Consider the following 22,054-nt stretch of genomic DNA (forward strand, 5'->3'; position numbering starts at 1 on the left):
AAAAATGCAGGTGCTACGTTAAAGACAAAAGAACTGAGATACGAGCAAGATAAGGCCATGTTTACAGGAATTGTGCTGACATGTCTAAGCAATGTTAAATCAGCTGGCTTGCATTAGGTTAGCACAGGATTCAGCAGAAATTCCTGAAATAAATGTGCTGCTTTTTGAGACGGACTGCAGCCTGCAGGGAGCTCCACGGTGCTGTGGGTACACTGCTAGCAGTACCCAGACTAGAATAAGCTGGTGAGACATGTCCATACAAGCTGCAGTCACAGCAGCAAGTGCCATATGGCCATGCTCGTGTGACCTGCTGCCTGGCATTGAATAAATCCCTGCAGGGCCAGCAGCAGAACAGGCTACACTAGGGAAGTGCAGCCCCACTTGTTAAAGCACTCTCATATACACAGAATGTGAGCTGATATTCATCAGTCTGCAGAACTCAGAACCACATTAATCAGTAGAAACTCCTTACAAATGTACTGGATTCATGTGGTTGTGCTGAGAGGCCAAAGATTTGAACAGTCATTTAGTCCAGTGCCCTGCACCAATTGCCCTCTTTCTCACTTATCTCCCCTCTATGTCCCTCTATACCTTCTCCTCCATCACTGCTTTTGGCCTCATCCCTTAAGGCTCTTCCTTCCCCCTGCAATTACCATTGTGTACTGACACCTCTCCCTGAGTTAGTACCCATAGCCAGTGGCTTTCCTGCACTTGAATTTCTCCTGGGGAGCAGCTTCCATTAAGAAATGAGCTGTTTTGCAATGACTAAATAACCATGGGTAGCCTGAAAAGAAGCTTCATTATCAAGGTACTGCCAACCATGAAGCTGGCATCCTTCCCTGCAAGTTGTACATACACTCCCTCTGTCAACTCAACAATCTTTTAAAGATTTCTTTGAGGCAGGGATTGCTCTTTCCATTACATTCCAGACCCAAGCAGCAGTCACCCATTTCAAGAATGCAACCAGCAAAACACTGTCTCGGTCCATTATCTTCATCAAGTTGTAAAAATACTCAGACCATCAGTATTTCCCTAGCAAGCACAGTCTTTGCTGAGCCAGACCAGTTTGGGGTGGGGGAGGAACTTCAGGGCATGCAGAGATCCATGAGACTCAACCCTAATCCTATAGGATTACAGGATCTATATATGCTGGAGTGAGAGGTTAATCTCAAAAAAACAGCAATATCTAGTTATAAACTTTTGGCATTTTGAAGTTTTGGAGGTTGTTTAGACTCCATGAGATGACAAGGAAGAATAACATGCATTTCAAGTCCAGAAGTTTTTTTGATACCTTGCAGAAATAAACTAGAAAGTGGCTGTTTCTTTGTCATTATTCATAGTCATTTTCTGAAAACATAGGATTGTTTTCATTTGAGAAAAAAATGATTGAACAAAACATACAAGGCTATGTTGTATTACACGGATTTTTACAAGGTTACATCTATCACATTCTGCTGGTACTAGACACTGGCCAGGTTTTAAACCACAGTGCATCACCACGCTGTTCCTCACATAACCTCAAAGCCTGCATGCACCATCAGTGGGACAGTGAACATGCTAAGGTGTCACAGAGATCAGCAGACACAAATGTAACTCTTTGGGTACCCATGTGTACATAAGTGGGATCATATGATTCTTGGGGACAACCCTGGGAAAGCAGGAAGTGGGTCACTGTGACCTGGATGCCAAACAGTGTACAGCAACCTCCTCCAAACAGGCCCTGCAAACCAGCAGGTTGAAATGTGGAAATTAATGCCTTCAAACAGCAAAGGTTACTGTATTAAACCACTGTAGGAAATCTGTGTTGTGGGTATGGCAAGTATGGCAGAAGGCCCAGGTGCACTGAAGAAAGGGTCATATGGAAGCTGCTGCCCCATCCCTGCACATTCCCAGTGAAGGCAAAGGCACCTTAGCACAATCTCTTTCATGATCACACTGCTTGTTTGCATCCAAGCCCTCAACTCTGCCATACCACCATATAAAACCTGTATTGCATACATTAATACCTCTTATAAACATTAATTTGACAATTGACAGCACAGCAGCTGCTCTATTCTTAATGAAAAACACAAAGATCATCCTGCCCTTCCTCCTCTGTTTCCTTTCCCAAGCTTCACAATCCCCTGCACTAATTCACAGAGTCTTTTCCTTCCTCCTTCAAACAATTGCTAGGGATATAATTATCCTTCCATTCATTTTGCAGGAAGTATTCCCCCTTCTATAAGCCTTGCTCTTCACCCACCCCTTATACTTCTTCCTAGGTTACATCCCCATGGGCTTGTCACACCTTTTTCAGTAGCTACTCCTGACTAAGCCAAGATTAGTTCTGAGAATACCAACCTGAGTACCCAGATCTGCACCTGTAGCAGCAGAAGTGGCAGAAAGGCCATGCAGGGGACTTCCTTTTCAGGACAATGACCTATGCTCTGTTCCCCCTAGCTGGTAGCTTCACCTTTACCTGAAAGACTCTGGAAAAATAAGGCTCATTTCTCCATCAATCCAAGTATTCCAGGCCTATGTTACCTAGCACCAGCTGAAACATGAATGCAGACAAAGCAGTCTGTAATCCAAGGCATAGCAGCTGGATCCAGACAGCAGGGAAGGTCCTACCAGGAAGCACCACTGCTCTGCAAGGCCTCACCTCTGCAAGGCAGCTGCTTTCCTAGGGACAGGCTTTCTGGAGGCACTGTGACAAAGCTGAGTTGCAAAGTGGTCTCCAAGAGAGGAAGGAAATGGCTTTGCATGGGAAAGAATGCCAAGCAACTCATCTGAAGAATGTAATGGCAGGGTAATACACCTTGGAATGACAGCACCTTGAAGCAGCCAGGGGCTGGCCAGCCATTCAGCATGGCATCAAGTGTGGAACATGCCAGGACAGCCTTGGAATGATCCATTCTTTCAATAAACAGAACTGCTCCCCTCTACCAGGACACACATCTCTAATACAAACCATGCCCAATAGAAAGTAACATCTACAGCCAAACAAGATGGCTCAGCTGCTTCCCAGCTTCAGGGAATTTTGCTTCTCAGGCATCAGGAATACAAAGACTGCATGTCTTAATCATTTCTTTCTTTCCACAATATCCAGACTCACAGCAGCCAGCGCCCAAGCAGAGAGATTGCAGTGTACCAACATGCCACATACAGCTCTTCAGTCAAGTTTTAGTTTACAGGACACAATCATGAAAAAATAAATACATTGGACTATATCCAGAGTTTTGACAAAACACACACATATTTTCTTTGCCACAGTTACCACCCATATTGTCTTTTTCCAAATAACTTGTGCAGGTCAAGGAGTGAGTGAAAACAAGCAGATGGACTCAGTCCTTCATGATGCACAATGGGGACTGAAGAGAAAAGGGACCTAGAGCTTCCAGGGGCTCAAAGCATCCTGGGTTTCCTGCTTGTTGTTAGTCTGCTGTGGGCTTTGGACTTCAGCTGTATAGCTTATAACCTTTTGTACTCTAAAAGGTGAGTTATGTGCATGTGAGTTTGGTCCTCCATCCTGCTGCCCTTACCGTAGTGCAGCAATCTTCCAGCTCTTGTCATGCTAGGAAGAAAGTTCAAACTCTGTGTTTACCAGCTCTAACCACCATTTTCTAAGCTTTCCAGACAGGTCTGCAACACACACACTCTCCTCATAGGCTTTAACACTGAAATGCTGGGAGACTGGCAGTCACCCAAGCAATGTGGATTATCCAAGGACAGGAATCACCAAAATGCTTCCTGGTTTGCAGGCACCAGTGAGGAGACGCCTGATTCCAAAATCAAAGATGGGGAACACTTTAATCACAGACCAGAAATACAGCTAAGTGATAAAATCTTTCTGGAACATCAGTGGAGGCATGAGGAAAAAAAAAAAAACCAAAACAAACCAACCAAACTCCAGATTAATACATGTCCTTCCCACAATAATGGCCAGTGGTTTCCTTGATTGCCACACAGAGCTCATAGCCCAGACTCTTAACTGGACTACCACCAGTCCGCTAGGAAGAGGAGAGAGATTTTGCTTTAATAAATATTATAGTCTATCCACTTGTTGAGAAATAATTGCTCAAAGCAACAAATGTCATTATCTGATCTCCTGGACAAATTAAATGTTCACTAGAATCACTGAATCACTTCTGGTTTTATTGTGACACTGGAAATATTCTGAAGTACTTTTCTAAAGGCTTAAGGGCAAAAAAAAAATGCAAGAAATTGCTTTGATCCATCTGCTACCATCTGCTCTAGATATGGACTGCATACCCACTATTCAGAAATGCTGCCTGCATTGGACACCATCCATCTTGCAATATTCTTTGAAGAATTTACTGGAGTATGTGGAAAGTTGTGATAGAGACAGCTTCACACTCCCAGATTTCTATAGCAATATACCTCAAAATGCTCACATCTATTTCTGCATGAAAATCCAGACTATTCCAGGCAAGAGAGGAGTGTTAAACATTCACCAAAGCAAGATCTGAATTACGCAAATGGGCAGAAGCATTTGGATACCTCTTCACAGAAAATGTATGCTAGCATCTGGGCTAGCTGCAAAAGCATCATCTGAGCTTCCCCAACAGAAAGCTGTCATACATCTGGTGATGTAGCTATTCACAGCTTAGATATACACCAAGATTCAGTTCACTACCTCGGGCAAGAATTTCAGTTAGTCAAGCTGAGTGAAATACCTGGCACAAGAGGCAAGAGTTAATGGCACACATCACAATTACATAAAATGAGAGCCATGCTTGTTCCCCTTGAATCTTTAAATTGGATCAGACACAACAAAATCAATCTGGCTTGGTCAACTAGGAGTTTAGATAAAATCAAAAAAAACTGCTATGTCTCTAGGTGCATAATATGGGAAATATTTGAGATGCTGCAGGTCAGTGGCACAGGCCAGTGTATTGAAAGGATCATGACTGCACTGCCTTGCAATCTGACCAGATGCAATCACGTCCCCTTGCAGCTGGAGCAAAGCCATACCCTTCCCCACACTGATGCAGTACCTTGGTTTTACCCAGCTGCCATTCTTTCTTGCTGCTGTCATAGGTCTGAAGAAAACCTGCACATACAGCTTTGCTGTTGTCTGAGAGGCTTGGCCCCTTCACAAGCATCTTGTACCTAAGAACAAGACAGAATCTCATCAGATTACAGATGACAGTAACTGCCCCCTTTCCTCTCTCTTCCCAATCTTTTAACTCTAATTATCCTCCTCTCATTAGTCCTTTTTCCTCTGGGACCCTCCTTCTTCATGTTTGCCTTCCAATTTGGAAATTTCCATCCCCCAACCTTTATCTGTTTCTACCACACTGGCAATTATTGTTGCAATCCCAGTAAAAGAATACAAACTCAACAGAATTTTTCAGTAAAGAACAACTGTCTTTTTGAAACATGTGCTTTCATCAGACACAAGTTATTTTGTTCAGTGTAGGGGTGGCATTTAGTGCTACAAGAGACAAAGGAAGCAATGTTCAGTGTCCCTTCTAGCCTTAAACTTTAAAAAAATCCTTTTGATGTAGCTCATTAAAAGAAATAATCACTTCTTCCAATATTAATCATCAACTATACTGTCCATTAGAATTTTCTTCAGCTGCCTAAAGGTTTTAAGCATGGTATTTTCCTTTTACATATTATGACCAGCTGGGTTTCACAGCATCACACTAGCAAATCTCTGGCAAAGCTACCAAGAAAAAAAAAAAAAGACAAAGAAAAAAAGACCAAAGACCATCTGGCTATTTTTCCATTCTGACTTTTAGCCTAAAGGCAAGTCTCCAAAAGGCCTCCCAGATCAGTCGATGATATGAGCATTAAGGCCACAGTTAGAAAAACATCCCACAGATGATCCATACCAGAAGAAGCAGTTAAAGAGGGAACAGTCATGTAGAATTCAATACTTTGGGGCTGTTCCAGCATACAATACAGTGAGAGCAATTACCTGCTGAGGAAGTCCTGGAAAAGGCGCCGTACAGGGAAACCCGCTCTCCGAACCTTCACTGTCTCCAGCATCCCTGAGTAGCGGAGCTGATTCAGCACCACATCTGGATTAAAGAGGTTCGGCGCCTAAACAGGGATCCAGAATCAAAACCAAGTAAGTGAGGCAGTCACAGGCTGTGTATCTGTTCTGGTGTAAAAAGCCAACCCTGCATATTTGGGCATGCCAGGTAAAAAGGGGAACGTTTGGGTCAAAGGGAAAGCAACCTCACAGCACTGCATAGTGCAGAATAAGGGACAAAAGGGAATTGGGCTGATTCTGGAAGAAGGAAAACAGTTTGCAGACTGCACTCACAGTCAGACTATGGTAGGAAAGCAAAAATACAATGTCTGAACACATACAGAGTGCAGAACCCTGACTCAGTTCTGTTTGTAGTCTCTCTTTTCAGTTAAACTGGAGACAAACTATAGAATTCTTTTCTGGCATAAATCCCCTAAGCAGTCTGTCTTCTGCCACATCATTCATGGTTTCAAAACACGCAAAGAAAAGGTTCAGTTCAGATCTAGTTAGCAGCATGTCCTCCCGCCACAGCTCACAGTCCAAGCAAGAGCCAGCCTGTCCCTAAGCACTGTGACTTGCTCATGATGCATCCACTTCCACTGCCTCAGAGCCAGGGATCTGCAGGAGACAGTGCCTACTGCACAAGCTCTTCATTCCAGAACAGATTTCTCTACAGGCACTATACACAGGAGTGATTGCTTCTTCTAGCACAGCTCTGAATTCTGCACAAGCCTGGTTAATCCTCCAGGCTTCATAAGCACTGAAAGAGGTGGGAATGGCTATATAATCTCATATTCAGAATGCAGTCTTTCCATCTAATTACCAGGACAAGGGTGTGTTTTTTCTCAACTGAAAGATAACTAGAATTAAAAAGGGAAGGTGGGAGGAACTGCTCTTACCCTCAGTTTGAGGCACCTGCTAGGCATTTGTGCAAGGGCGTGCCCATGCAGGGCTGTGTCACATGCACACATATGGCTGGGGGACACACTTACCTTTTCTGTATTTGGTTTGATGCAGCGGATGAAAAATGGGTTGGAAGTACTGAGCGTGGCCATCAGGGAATGGAGAGAATCCTAAAGATCAGCAAGAGAGACCCAAAGGATCAGTCACTACAGAAGGGAAAGGGGCTACATTTGATGCAATAAGGTCTTCATGCAGCCCTCCCATTCCTAATGTCCTTTGACCCTGCCTACCAAAATTTCATTAACCCACGAGATTCCTTCCTGTCCAAAACATACCCACACAGTCTGCTCTTAAGACTGTGGCTATCCTTGTTCTTGGAGCTGTATAGCTTTTGTGAGTTAGTTTTACAAGTCTCTCAAACTTTAAATACAGGAAAACAAAACAGTGAAATGAACAGAAGGTCTGCAGACAATCCAAGTGTGTGAGATTCATACTTGCAAGATCCTCCTAATAAGGTTTTATTGGAATTGTCATTATACCTGTAAAAACATGGCCTAAAAGGACACATACACTTAGCTGAAACACCCAACCAATATGAAAGATCAAAGAACCTCAAGAACTTCATATACTTAGCAAAGTACTCTTCTCCTCTGCCACTCTGCTCCATCTTATCATCTCACGTTTTACACCAGACAGAAATCCTTGGGGCAGTGGCACTGTCTTTTTTTAGCACTGCAACATTCCTGCACATTTTCAGCGCTGGACACAAAACAAGGATGAATGACTCCTCTTGGCTGCAGGCCTTGCTTTACCCATCTGCTCCTCCCCAGAAGCCTGCTGCTCTCTTGGAAAACATCATACCCTGAACTGGGAACTGACAGTCGGTCTGCGCCTCTGGGTGCCCATCTTCAGTGTCTCTTCACTGCAACGACTGCAGACCCTTTCAAAAAGGTCATAGATGAAGTCCAGCCTAAGGGAGAAGAAAAGAATTAAAGAAGGTGCAAGGCACCTACCACCTGTGAGAAGATGGTTATTATTGTCAGCTACTGCCCTGTCCTATTGTGAAACATCTCATTTTTATACCTGCTGTGCCAGAGGAAGCAGTTCAGCTGGCACTTCAGTGAGGAAATTAATACTTCCCACGTGGCTGCCCAGATCCTGTGGGCTGCCCTGTATGCCACACTCAGCTGCAAAGCCAGAAGTCCCCTCCCACACTTTCAAGTAGGATATTACACAAAGGAAAATCTCCCTTCTGCACTGGCTAGGACACCTCCCTTGAGCAAGGATATGTCCCCAGGCAAAACTACCTTGAAGATATGCCAGCTGCACTGGGACTGTCATGCCTCCCAAATCATGATCAGCCCCCATGACATGATCACAAAATTGGAAGCCCAGCTCTTCTGTGGCCAGAGGAGTTCTAGAGCTGCCTTCCATGTAGCTAGCCCTCCAGTTCTAGGGAATCTTCCACCATTTTGCCACTCCTGAGTGGCACATGAGAACCAACCACATTAGTGCTGGTTCTTACAAAGTTGCACAAAGTTCTTCAGAGCTGCTTGTACCAGTTTATTGTTATGGCTCCCTTCTGGCATGTTGAAAAAGCCTGAGTCCATCTATTATGCTGGACAATAACAACCACAATTCTGGCCTCAAGCCTCGTGTAAAATGTTCCCCAGATGCTACTGTCCAAGTAAGACAACTATGAGCAGCTCATAGTCTCAGCTCCCTCAGGTTGTTTCAAAGCTTCTCACTGCACACTCTGCAGCAGCTTCAGAGAAGATGCAGTTCTGAAACAGTCTCATCGGGCTGGAGCCCAAAGGCAATACATGGACTGTGCTAAGAGGCACATGGTAGAGTTGCTGCTCAAAGACTTGTAGGATCCTCTGTAGTATTAAATCCTTCCCTCCTACTAGGCCCTGCTTCTGTTTCCCAGATCTTGCTCAAGATCAAAATTAGCTCATTTCTCTAAGATCATGTTGCAGCTCTGGGATATAACATTAGAGTCCATGCCCAGTCCCACAGCAACAGCTCAGTCTGGCTCAGGATAAGGACAGATGATTTCCACTACAAGCAGGCTGGAAAACAAGCAGCATCTGTACAAAAGCTGGCAACTGACAGCATGGCAAAGAGCATTGACTCATTCAGGGGAAGCTTTGCCATTGTAGGTATAGGGAGATAAGAGGAAGAAAGAAAAGGGAAGGGGAAAGGGAAAAAACCAAATTGCCTGGAGGGATGCCTGTCGTGCTGTTAAAGCTCTTTTTAAAACTGGGACAACATGAGTCCTGATTAAATCTGTGCCTCATCTGACTTCTCCAGCTCTCCTTTCTTCTATCAGGACATTTCAGCACAAAGAGAAGAATGATTAAGAATTATGCCTGATGCTCTGGCAAAAGCAACTGCTTTCCTTGGTCTGGTTTATTACATGAATGCAATTGGTTCTGCCCAACAGATGTGGCCTCCTGACAAGCATACCTGCTGTCTTTCAACATGTTTAAAATGTCATCACGAAAGGTGTCTCTGTTCTTCTCCAGAAAGCCTCTCACATCATACAGCACCTGCAACACAGACACAGCCACTAGAGCAGCACCTTACAGATCACGAAGTCCTTCCACATTTACATGCCAATGTACAAGGCCTCCAGCAGAGCTACACAGGAACACTGCAGGTATGTGCCAAGATCTGAATTTCTGGGGTCAAAGAGCTACAGAGTTCTGCAGTTACTGGCAAGACAGTGGCTTTTAGCCATCAATAAAAAAAAAAAAAAACCCACAAAAAAAACCCCTAAAAAACAACAGCCAAGTGAAACAGCTGCAAAGATTTGCCTGGCAGGAAAAGGTCTGTGGGGAAATCCTCTGCAAGGTGTGAGGTACTCTATTCACTTCAGGAGAGTGAAGAGAACAGCCACCGAGTGCCCCAACTTCCCAACCACAAGTGCTCAGCAGATTATTCTGGGAGGAGGGTAGCCCTTCTTTAATGTGCAGGTGTCCTCCCTTGACACACCTTCATCTGCTTCATATCTCTTCACAATAAAGAGCAACGTTTAACCTTGAAGGGTCAGGAACCTTTTTCTTTCTGCAATAGGTATTCAGTCTTTCCTCCTCTTGAAAAGTCAAATTTTCCTTGTGACTTTTCCTTTAAGTTTTGTTTGTTTGTGAATGTCCAAGAAAAGGTAACATGAATAACAGAAGTAAGGAGTTTATCCCCCAAACAAAAAGTTACCTGAGAAACTCAAAAATCCAAGTTGGAGAATATAGTACTGAAGAGTGACGTGTTATTTTAAGGCCATCACACTCGTTGTGCTCTGGTATGGGACATCAAATGTGTGGAAACACACAGCTCAGAGATGTTCTTGGTTTTTGGAATCTAGAATTGAGGACCTCAAGTCCAGAATATACCAAGCATCTCACAAACACATCATGAGCACCTACCTCCCCTGCATAATGTCTTATGCCAAACTGATGGTCTGTCACCCGAGGCTTCACATAGTAGGGGTTGCTCTGAAATGAAAAAAAAACAAGTTGTCTTATAATGCTGGTATAAGAATAAAAAGTCAGTCAGGAACTCTGCCATGACTATGACAAGGCTGGGATGGGCAAGGACCTTTGCTCTTGCAGAGCCCGACCACATCTGCTGCAGCTGTCTGCAGCTACATTGCAAATATGTTACTCAAATTTAAGATGGAAATATCCAGCCCTTCAAGGCATTTCTCATGTGAGCAAGGGCTTGCAGAATCAAGGCTGCAGAGGCATGCCATGGATGAAATGTTAATTCTTGTGTGTCTGACACCTGAGGAGACTGAGCTCCACACAAACCATGTGGTGCAGGACACAGGATCAGGATGCAGGGAAGATGGCAGCTTTGCATAACACCTCCACACCTTTTCTTCATCAAAAGAAATAACATACCAATTTCCTGTCTTCCTCTACATTTTATCTTTCCTTGCACCTCTCTTCCCCTACATTCAATATTCAGTTTTCCTTTCTCTTTTTCCTCTCTCATTTTCCCCTTCCTTTCTCTGTTCTGTGAAAACCATTTTAACTGATTAAGAGCAGCCATGCTGCTCTAGACCAACAGTCTATCCAGCAGTATTCTGCCTCTAGCACTGGCTATGTAGGATAGAGTACAAAGAAAGGAAAGTAAATCATACTTTCATCCTAATATTCCCTCAAACTCTAATTCTTTCTATGAGGCCTGCCTAACTAGTAACCCCAAAGGGATTTCTCTTTGAAATACTTGCTCATTCCACAAGTGAACCCATGCAGACTTCTTGCATCTGGAGTGTCCTTTCACAGAGAGCTCTCAAACAACTACATGTGTGGAACTAGAGCTGTTTGGATTTAAGCCTGGCTTCCATTAGTGCCATTAATCTTCTATAGGCCATGTGTGACTTTTACACCCATCACACCCACCCAATATGTCTTGTCTCCACACTGCAGGTCCCTTCAATGCAGTTTTCTGTAGCACTGAAGCTGTCCCAGACCTGCTGTTTACCAGGTCTGACAGAAGCTCTCCACGAGTGGAGGGGCCCCATGGCGTACGTGGTTCAAAGTGAAGGTGATCTACAGACTATACAGTTCCAAAGCAATGCTTCTACTTTTACTGTTAGTTTCCTGGGAGCTTTTACTACTTCTTTTGGGGATTTTTATTACTGCTGAGCCCCTTGCTGGTATTTCTATGGAACTCCATCACAGCCTCTGTCTGGGTCTCACTCCTGAAGAGCAACAGTCAGTTCAGAGACCATCATTTCAAAGGTGAAATCAGGACTCTTTTCCAAGAGAAATTTATCTATTCTGCTTTTCATTTTCATTTTCACTTTACAACACAATCAGTCTCATGAGGCCCCTCTCAGACCAGCCTTCCCTGTGAGTCAGCAGAAATCCTCAGTGCTTGTAGGAGACTGTCTCACTTGCAGGCCCTCCTGTCATTAAGGTAATTGACCTTTTACATTCTGTGAATTTACCCAATTGTGAAATCAGAACTATAGGCCTATAGTTTCCTACAACACTTTCTAAAAATTAATATAATCCCCCACCTCCTCAGACAAAAGTACTAAAACAATTTTAAGTAAGATGTTGCATGATGCTGTTTGTAATTCAGCTCTTTCATCTTCAAGATCTTTTAGCAGTATTTAGCAGGTGGACAGCTTCTGATGCTGATAATTTGTTAGTGCTACTGAAATTTTTTTCATGTGTTTTTCTTTTCACACTGATCCCATTTCATTGCTCTACCCTTCCCCCATATAGTCATCTTTTTCCAACCACAAACTTCCCTGCCTTCCACTCCAAAAATGACTGCTACTGGATCTCTCATGTGGATTGGCATCCTGTTCTCCTCTCCACCAAGCCCTTATATTTCACCCATGCTCACAACACTTTTGGTTCCTTCTGCTATCTTCCCTATTGCTCCTCTCTCCAGTTGTTTCAGAGGTCATATTCTCTTAAATCCCAGCTTTAGGCTTTTCCTCCTTAAGACTACAGCATTCCACAGAAAATAACAGAGAAGAGGGCTTGTTCTCCTCAGGCTTCCCAGCAATGCTGGCTGGATGTCTTCCAATTCTCTTCCAGCCAGCACTAGAGACTTTAACTGGTATAAAAAATGCTTTTGCCTTCAGCAAATGCAAGTCCTAGAGCACTCTCCACTGTTCCTCCCTGCACTTATAACTCAGCCTCTTCCATCTCCTGCAAGCTTCCTAGGGTTCCACGTTAACTGCTATTGCCTTAAAGCAGACAGAGGTGACACTATGGACAGCTTAATGAAAAGGCTACTCAATGCACAGAAATCACCAAAAATAGCAGCCAAAATGTAGTGGGGCATAAAGGAATGCAAAATAATACTGGCAGTCTCATGCTGCTTTACAATAAACCACAGGTACCTTCTTACCAAGGAAACTGCATTCTGGCCTGATTATTTATCTCAGAAAAGAATAGAGAAAAAAATATGTAGACAAATTCAGAAATGAGCAGCAGAAAGAAAGAGGAGCTTTGAAACTTCTCCATTTGGATACAAAATAAAGAGTTTGGGAAAGTTGAGAAAGCAAATTCATAACAAGTGATACATTAAAAATATTCATTAGTTCCATATTAAGAAATACCAACAACAGTTTTTAAAAAATAAAGTAAAACAGGCATTCTCACATTTCTTGACCTGCAAGACAAGGCAAAGCCACAGTGGACTAAATTGAAGGTCTTGATTTAAGCCCAAGGAAAGTATATACTTCCTCAGAGCTGTATGTAGCCAACCAAAAGTCATTGTTATTTCTTCTAACTAAGTAATGAGAATTACTAGCAGAGTTACAATGCATATATGAAAAATGAGAATATCTGCATCTATGCCAATTTTTAAAATTCAGATAAAGGATACAGATTTGTATGTTTTCGGGCTTGGATGAAGCCTGAATTAGATGACTAGAAAACATATTTGCTGACAATGCTCTTACTGAAGTAGTTAATTATTCCATAAGTCCATGCTACAGGCTTTAATTTGCTTTGTTTTCAGTCTATTTGCTATTTAGAACAAAGTGTTGGCTGTACCAGAGACAACAAGGGATTGCTGCAGTGATCTCAGTGGGGTTTCTGTGTCCCCAGGATAGCTTTCTGACCTGCATGAAAAAGTTCCACTACTGTGTCCAGAACACAAGACAGAGGATGAAAGAATTTAATTAATTAGGAACAATAAGAGAGCTTTCATTAGAAGTCATGAGGCAAAAGCCGTCCCCAGCCCCAGGAGACAGATTTGACATGCTTTGGAGCAGACTGCTGTGAGTCAGCTGGCAGGAGAAACCCACACACACTGTGCAACCACATCCTGTGCCTGGGGTGCTGCCTCGTGTCCCGGCGCAGAGCAGCAGAACCTGACCCCATCCCATGCAGAGTCAAACCTCCTGTGCCTGCAGCCTGTCGAATGCACACTCCCTCTTCCCTGTGTGCACAGGAGCCCAAGCTCAGGTTGCTTTCCATATTACTGGTGTTCAGTGCAGCCTTATTAAACACTTGCAGGTTCGGGCCTAAGGCGTTTTAAATTTACTGCACAAAGCACATATTTTACATCAACAAAACCTTCACTTTAGGTTTTGAAATGCTGATGGGGCTAACATACTGATCATTTGCCTGCCAGGTTATTTTCTTACTTACCATATGCTGGCTGTGAAGTTTTTCCAGAAGGGTGTTGTCTGTGCCTTTGGGGAATCGACTCTCTTCATTCACCAAAGCCAGTAGACCTAGTTTCTACAGCCAAACAAGAAACAAGCTTTTACAGTCAGCAAAAGCTTTCACTACACAGCACCAAGCCAAGAACTGGAGATCTGAACAGACCATTGAGCAATAACCCTTGAGTTATACCCAGCAAAACTCAAACTGAAAGCAGAATTCTGGACAGTTAATGCATTCAGCAAGCACATCATAAGTGGAGATTGTTAATAAAAAAATCACATTAAGGTTTTACTTGAATGCTAATCCCTGTCTAAAACTATGACATCCTTCCTAAGCTTACTCTCAACAATAAGCAGAGATCTGCTTTCTTGAGACAGAACCATGGGTAGGACAGCTCATACTTTTGCCAGGTCACTATGGGAAGAGGATCTAAGCAACTATCTGCTTTTAAAACTAGGAAATGTCAGGGAAGATCTCAAGACACTCAGGAGTCCCCACTGATCCCTAGAAAGTGTCACAGGTAACTGCTTACCTTCTCAATAAGGTCCAGGCACTCTGCATTATCCATCCAGTCAATGGCTTCCCAGCTTATCCCTTCCCTGACAGACAAGAACAAACAGAACAAAGTTGTGAAATGCAAGATCCAATGTCCTGGGGTGTAGGAGAGCAGAAGTAACTGAGCCTGGCAGCTGTCCCAGGACTCAAGGTGATTTGCAGGAATTAGGCTTTGCTACGGCTTATGGCTGAGGAAGAAGAATAAGGGAAACAATGTACTGCTAACACAAGGAGATGGAAATAAGAGGCAGCCTTTCTTATCCACACCAGTGACATAGACTGATGCTTTTCTTATAGTAATTGAGCAAATTTCACGTGAATTTTAAGACTGTGCCCTTTCTGGAGTGACAAGCAGCAGCCCACAAAGTGGTGATGATGGACAGTTTGCTACACAGTTTCAAGAGTCAGATGCTGACCCACCAATCTGGAAAGCAGGCCTGAAGCACATCTGGCAGAAGACTGAACCACAGCTCACAGGTCCACCAGGAGAAGAGAGTGGAGAGAGTTTCTAGGGAGAATTTTGAAGAGGATGACACAGATAAGCTTTAGCCTGTCATGCAGGGAGCCTAGAGAGTGGCCCTGCATCTTTCAGAGTAGGAGCTGATGTAGGTACAGTAGTGCATTAATGTGCTTTGAAAATCACCAATGACATCCTGTAAATGCTGAATGTGTTCTTCCCCTTACCATCTTCTTATACTCCCATAGTACAGGATTATGTCTGTTTTCAGAATTCAGAGAAGCCTAGAATAAATCTTAAGAATACAAGGAAGACTAGAGGCTATGTGTGAAGCTACTTACTGACATTCTGATAACTCCTCCTTTCAGGTGGAGACTAACATTTTGAAGATAGTGGAACTGTTGCCTTCAAATGCTTCAGCCCAGGCTTCATACTTTAATGTTCAAAGCATCAAGATGAGATACATGAACCAACTTACTAAGCTTGAGGGAGCAGAGCTTATGCGGTGAAAGATGAGCTTTAAGTATATTGCCTTAGAATTATTTGACATGTAGTCATTCCTTCCAAAGTTCAGCCACAGAACTTAAATATCTATGCAACCATCAGGAAAAAATCATTTGTCATGATGGCACCATTTTTAATACAAGATTCCTGCAATGGTGGAACTGGCCTGAGAAGTGAGCACATAAATAGCCTTGCAATTTTGTAATCTTTAGAATTTAATGAATTGCCTATTCAACCGTCTCGCTTTACAAGGCTGCTCTCATTTGCCCTCACTGACCCTATTCAATTCCTTCATTCACAAACATAAAGGCTTCTGTTTCAGAGCAACAACTGAAGTATTTGACTAGCAGCCTTCTCTAGAAGCAGAAACACTCTAGAACATCACAGGTACTTCACAAAATACAATCCAATATGAAGCCCACAGAAGAGGAAAAAGCTCTGCAGAAGGTCCCAAGCTCAGCCTGATGTAAATCTTACTAAGGAAAAGAGTCCTTTTCACACTATAGGAATCTCTAGGACAGAAAGAGCTGTCAGGTATCTCTATCTTTAGGGAATTTCCTTTTTGCACACCAGGATTCCATCTGCATTGCACCACCACTGCCATAGATAAATCATTACCAAAGTCAGTAACACACCCAGCGACCATATAGTCTAATGGGTTAAAGCCCAGGAACTTTCCATTCAGCTGAGAGACAGAAGGAAATCTGGAGTTTCTGCACACTACAATGGAGAATGCTTTTTCCTGAAAACAAGTGACTTATTCTGGCAAAGCACATGGACAATGCTTAACAATACACATCCACGGCCAGGGTTGTACTAAGGCCCAGCTGTCTCTCCTGCTTCAGTGGTAGGGACTGAGCAGCACGGGAGGAATGATGTCCTTCCTTCTACTACCCATGAAAGCAGTGAGGCCCCACTCCCACTGTTTGTCACCTGTTGTACTCCAGCTGCTCCAAGGAGAAGATGTGTTTGTTGAAATATTCCTGGAGTTTCTCATTTGCATAGTTAATATTAAACTGCTCAAAACGATTCACCTGCAAGAAGAAACAATTATCAAATTTTACATTCTTGTTCCTTGAAATATTCCTGGAGTTTCTCATTTGCATAGTTAATGTTAAACTGCTCAAAACGATTCATCTGCAAGAAGAAACAATTATCAAATTTTACATTCTTGTTCCTGAGCTCTAAAAGAATCTATAGCAGCAAAAGGGAAGGTGCCAGGCTTGGAGTAAAGGCACAGAACATAGTGGTGTCAGGTGGATATGAGGAGGACAGTATGGAGAGATCCACTAGGAGAACAGCTTTTGTAGCCCATGCAAGGTTAATTCAGTAAATCTAATTCATAGTAAAGCATGCCAATTATGTTTCTCTTCTTGGAAGAAATAAATTCCCTAATTGTTAGGTCACAGGGCTTTATCTTCTATGAAATATCTGAGCAGTCACTCTATGACTGTTCAACATACATCTCACATCAGCTGTAGTTAGAAGCATCACATGCAGGATTCTCCACACAATGCAAAACAGATGTAAACAAACAATGTACATGTAGGGTTTGGATAGTTGGTTTGCATACAAATAAAAAATTCTGTATTGTCTATCACAGCAGATCTCCTTAGGGTCTGTATCACAAACCATACAGGCTTGAACATCAGCCTGTATGAATATGGCTGGCAGAAATGGGCAGCTAAATATGTCTTCCTGCTTTCAGGGGAAAGTGGCAGGGTAGAGATTCCAGAATTCCCTATGCTATCCTTACCACCAAAGTTTCTTCCAATATGCATCAACATCTCCAAAACCAACCCACCCCCCAAAAAACAAAATCCTGACCTGAAAGTTCTCGAAGCCAAAGATATCCAGGATGCCCACAGACTTAAAGTTTTCCTTGCCTTTGATCTTTGTATTAATCTTGCTAATGAGCCATGAAAAACACTGGGAATAGAGTGCCATAGAGAGGGAGTCCCTGGAGTCAGCTGCCTGTAAATACAGAGAGAAAAAATGAGACACAAAGAGAACAGAAGACATAAGGGCCACACGAATCTCTGTGGAACTTCAGGTTCCTCCACTCCTGTTCAGGTTTCTCAGCCCCTGTACTGGCTGTGTACAGTGCAGTATTTATTTTTAACAAGTTTTCAAATAGCCAGGCCACACACAGACAAGCCATAATCTTTGGGTAACTGCACTTGAGAGGGTGAAGGAAGTAACAAAATCAGTGACATTTTTTGGAACAAGTGCTGGGACAGGGAAGGTGGCAAAATACCTCACAGCTAAGCCCACAGGAGTAATTTGTATCACCTGAGCCAACATTTGCAGTGACAGGCAAGGTATCTCGGTTCAGTACCCCTAGCAGAGCTGTCAAATGGGTGTCTGCTCAGTTTTCAAAAAACTGGTAGGGCAGGATTTAATAGAATATTCTGTCATTAAGTTACCCTCAAAAATTCCGTTTCCAAAACATTCCTGCAAACAGCATTATCCTACTGGAATCCAATTAGGCTGGCCAACAGCCAGGACACATGCCCCAGAAGTTCATGGGTTGAAACTTTGCTGCAGTTGACCCAACATCCCATTCAGATACCATAACCAAGTGTCACACATGGAAAAAATAACTTAAATCTTAAATTAACTTAAATTGCAATCACTAACAGGCAGTAGATAACTGAGTGTATGTGAGCATGTGGATGAACATCCAAAATCAAACTTCTGGTATCTCAAGCAAAAGCCTACTACTGATAGCTGCACAAGGAATGGGCTGGTTGCATATTTTGATAACACTTGGACAAACAAAAGAGGCGCACCTTAAATCTTCCAATTAATAAAGAGACATGAGACAGAACCACAAATTGGGAGTCTGATGTCATGTGCTGTCCTTCTGCACATACACTATTTAGAATGGGAAACCAGAGTTTAGGGTTCTGGAAAGACGAGAAGGCCAAAAATAAGGATCCCTAACAAGAAGACATGATCTCAGAGGACAGAAAAAGGAGCCAGGAGAGAAGATGGCAAAGATCATGACTGGAAGAAAGATGCTGGAAGGGGGGAAAGATCCTGGAGATCAGAAATATGGGGATAAATGTCAGGGTGGGCCCAAGGACTTTGGCTGGTAGTACTGAGACTGATAACTGCAACTGCACAATATAAACCCAGACAAGCTTTTGCCCAACCCTCTTGGACAAGCTGCAAACTCCCAACTGAGAAAAGGAGTTGACATCTAGAGAGTTCCAGAGAATGTAATGCTGAGGGGCGAGCAAGCCAGTACATGAAATAATCAAGTAGGGTGAAAGCTGTAATCTTGTCATTTGGTAAATAAACTGCAGTAAATAGATTACAGGTTGTTTCCCCTGTCTTGCCTGTGACACCAGCAGGGCAATTCCTTCAGTAGGCCAGACCAGCAATGACAAATACACCCGAGCCTCCTTCAGTTTTACAACCCTAAATAACATGAACTCTTTGCTAATGGCACAGGTCAACTGTTTCTGATCCCTTCCAGTGTCTCACAAACTTCTGAGGCCCAGCCTGCCAGACCCTCCTTTTCACCCAACCACATTTCTCCTCCTTTCTCTTCCTTGGTACTATTTCCTCTTCAGCAGCTCAAAGCTGACACAGAATAACCTCCCTTCTCCACTAAAGAGAACATTTCAAAGCATGGGCACACACGCCTTTTCTGGCTATTTCTTCTTTCCATCAGATGATCTGCCTTATTGGTTGGGACTTAGAATGCCCTCAAGGCCATGCCTCTGTAGTGTATCTGGCTACACAGTAAGTTGGACACATTTTCCAGGAACAGGACCTCCCCATCCAGCTGTAAGCAAAGCCACTTTCCCCACAATATGGCTCAAATGAGATTCTCAAAGGCGCCTTTCATCCTGCCAGCTTTGCCTGCCTTTAGGCCAGTTCATCCTTCAGCCCACTGAAATGTCAAAGCTCAGATGGGTAACGAGCCCATTACATAATGAGAAATCCCCAGCAATGCTACCCCACCAGTGGGAATAGATGGGTGCAGCACTTAGGGCTTAGGCAGGAACAGCCTTTACAGGCCCAGTGTTGAGTGCAACAGGCTCACAGCTAAATGGCAGCATCCATTTGCTATCACAATTTTCTTGTAGCCTTGGTACTTCACTGGGCTCCAAGCAGTAAGTGTGGGGTCCAATACACACACATGGTCAGGAACAGCTATACCATCAGGGAAAGCTCTGTTCAGGGAGACTCTGTCAATCCTACAACTGCATGCCATTGCTGTGGACTGCATGAAGTGCCTCTGGTATTATCTGTTATCCAGCCTTACACACTGCTAGAGAAAGATGTGGCTTATTTAGAATTGACAGCTGAGAAAAAAACTGTGGTGTCTGATATTGAAAATATCTACCACAGACTACAGGCTGGAAAATATTTTTCACAAAATTTCACTGCAAAGAAAGGTCACAGACTATGCAGAAAAAGGAGACCGTTTCTTAAAGGCAAAGCTTTGTTTGTGATATATTAGCATGTGTGTCTACAGCAAGAAAATAAGCAACTACACTACCATAATGAGCACTGCTGAGACTTCAGCTTGAACACAGTGCCCAGTTAGGGGCACTCCACTTCTTAAAAGATGTGGGAAAACAGAGACAGAAGACAAAGAGATTTAGAAAATTACTTACAAGGAAGCACTGAAGGAACTGGATTGTTTAGCTTAGAAAAGAGAACACCACATGAAAAACTTCACAGAAGCCAAAGCTTGTAAGGTGGACAGCTGGGATGTCAAAGGTAATCTAAAATATGAGGAAAATCTTTTCAACTCCAGACTCCACTGCAGCTAAAGCAGGATACTTAAAGATGCTGTGAAATTCCTTCCATGGGAAATCTGAAGGAAAGTTAGACAGACATCCATCAGAGAGAGTCTAGTAACTCTGGCTTCTCTGCCAATGTAGGTGTTGGGTTGATAACCCTCTGCAGTCTGTGCCAGCACATGATTTCCATTACAGATGTTCATTTTGCTATAACATGGTGCCTTTTCCATCCTAGTAATAGTACTCCCTGTCTTCCAGTGTCTTGCATTTTATTAATGACAGAGGATTTTCTACAGTTATCTGTGCATGGCCTAAAACACCAAGAGTGCCCTCAAGTGATCAGCAGCACCACAAGAGCTGCATATCAGTTTATGTGGTCCTCCTTTGTGGTTGTATGGATCCAGAAAGAAGCTGCTGTGGGGTAACAGCCCAACATCTGCCAGATATTTTGTGGGAATTGTGTGCCAGCTTTTACTTTCCAGTAAACACAGCACAGCCTGGAAGTTCTGCAGGTTAAAGCACGCACACATGCAATTACCACAAAACATCTGATGCACCGGCTGCATGACACAAGTATGACCAGCTCCTGGTGAGTGAAGGTGACTTAAAACCAGTATTGTGCAGGTGAACTCCCCTGTAAAGTCTGAAAAGCAGAGTCAACACTGGGACCTGAGCTACCAATAAGGGCAAAATACCTGAGAAACAGGAGGCCCTAGGTTGGAATGGGTGACACAGAGGAAGACTCAGGACCTGGAAATGCAGAAGTGGCAGAAGTGGAAGCATACACTAGGACATTTACCTGCTCCACAGTGAGAGGGGAGCTGATCTCTTCCCCACGCAGAATCATGGACCTCTGTGTCAGCACTTCAGAGAGCTGAAAGGCGTCCAAGCCCAGGAGGTCACTGGCAACATTCAGAACTAAAAGGAAGACACACGTTTTTCTCCTGCATGGATCCCCATCACTCATAGGGATATTTTTACAGCGTGGTCAGGAAATCCCAGGGACTTCTACAAAACAGGTGACTAAACTCCAGCACAAAACACACTCCCTCTTACTTGATTCTCCTGGGCAGACCCAAAGCTGTAGGCTCACATTCCCAGTCTGAGGCTCATATGCCCATTATAGAGCACAGTCAGGTACTCATATAAGTCAGCCTTCCTGCTGACAACAGGAAGAGCAAAACCATGTGCAAGACTCAGCACCAGCAAAACACTGCATGAGAAGATATGTTTTGTAAAAGCACAATACTGCAGTCTGAGCATGGGATTGCTAAACTTGGATGTTAAGGAGACAACTTAAGACTTGAAACACTTGTAATACATTTTTATTGCTTCTGTCTGTTTTGGGACTTGCTTTGCAGACCATCTCAGATTAAATAACTGTAACAAAGTGCACACTAGCAACTGCTTCAAATGAAGATGGGGGAAAGGCTCTAACAGAGCACTTTTATCTCAAACTCCTTCCTGATCTATTTCTTCCATTTCTTTCAATTCAAAAGAGAAACTGTGAGGCTGTGGACTCAGTCTGAGAATATCGAGGAGCACGAATGGATCACAGGGCCACAGACCAACTAAATGCCACTGGTACCCAGGGGCAATGCATCCTGTGGCAATGCTTCTGTAGAGTTCAACTACAGGGAACCTGCTGGTGAAGGTACTACAGACCAGCATAACAGAGAGAGAAAGGAATAGGGAGAGGGCTTTATTGGGCACCTTATGGGGTTTTGCATGGTCTACCAAGTTG

General features: G+C 43.4%; 1 protein-coding gene across 1 annotated transcript in view; it reads right to left on the reverse strand.

Moving 5' to 3' along the window:
- The window catches only part of LOC136558686 (unconventional myosin-X-like), an 88,857-nt gene that overhangs the window by 34,658 nt on the left and 32,145 nt on the right, over nt 1–22,054 (reverse strand). The window contains exons 11-21 of the mRNA XM_066553311.1: nt 21,110–21,228; nt 17,375–17,521; nt 16,481–16,581; nt 14,564–14,630; nt 14,014–14,106; nt 10,312–10,380; nt 9,356–9,438; nt 7,748–7,856; nt 6,976–7,056; nt 5,927–6,051; nt 4,998–5,112 (exon numbers count right to left, since the gene is read on the reverse strand). Of these exons, the coding sequence (XP_066409408.1) occupies nt 4,998–5,112; nt 5,927–6,051; nt 6,976–7,056; nt 7,748–7,856; nt 9,356–9,438; nt 10,312–10,380; nt 14,014–14,106; nt 14,564–14,630; nt 16,481–16,581; nt 17,375–17,521; nt 21,110–21,228 (1,109 nt within the window). The remainder of the gene's footprint in view (nt 1–4,997; nt 5,113–5,926; nt 6,052–6,975; nt 7,057–7,747; nt 7,857–9,355; nt 9,439–10,311; nt 10,381–14,013; nt 14,107–14,563; nt 14,631–16,480; nt 16,582–17,374; nt 17,522–21,109; nt 21,229–22,054) is intronic.

Source organism: Molothrus aeneus, chromosome 7, assembly GCF_037042795.1.
Source record: "Molothrus aeneus isolate 106 chromosome 7, BPBGC_Maene_1.0, whole genome shotgun sequence".
NCBI classification, from domain to species: Eukaryota; Metazoa; Chordata; class Aves; order Passeriformes; family Icteridae; genus Molothrus; species Molothrus aeneus.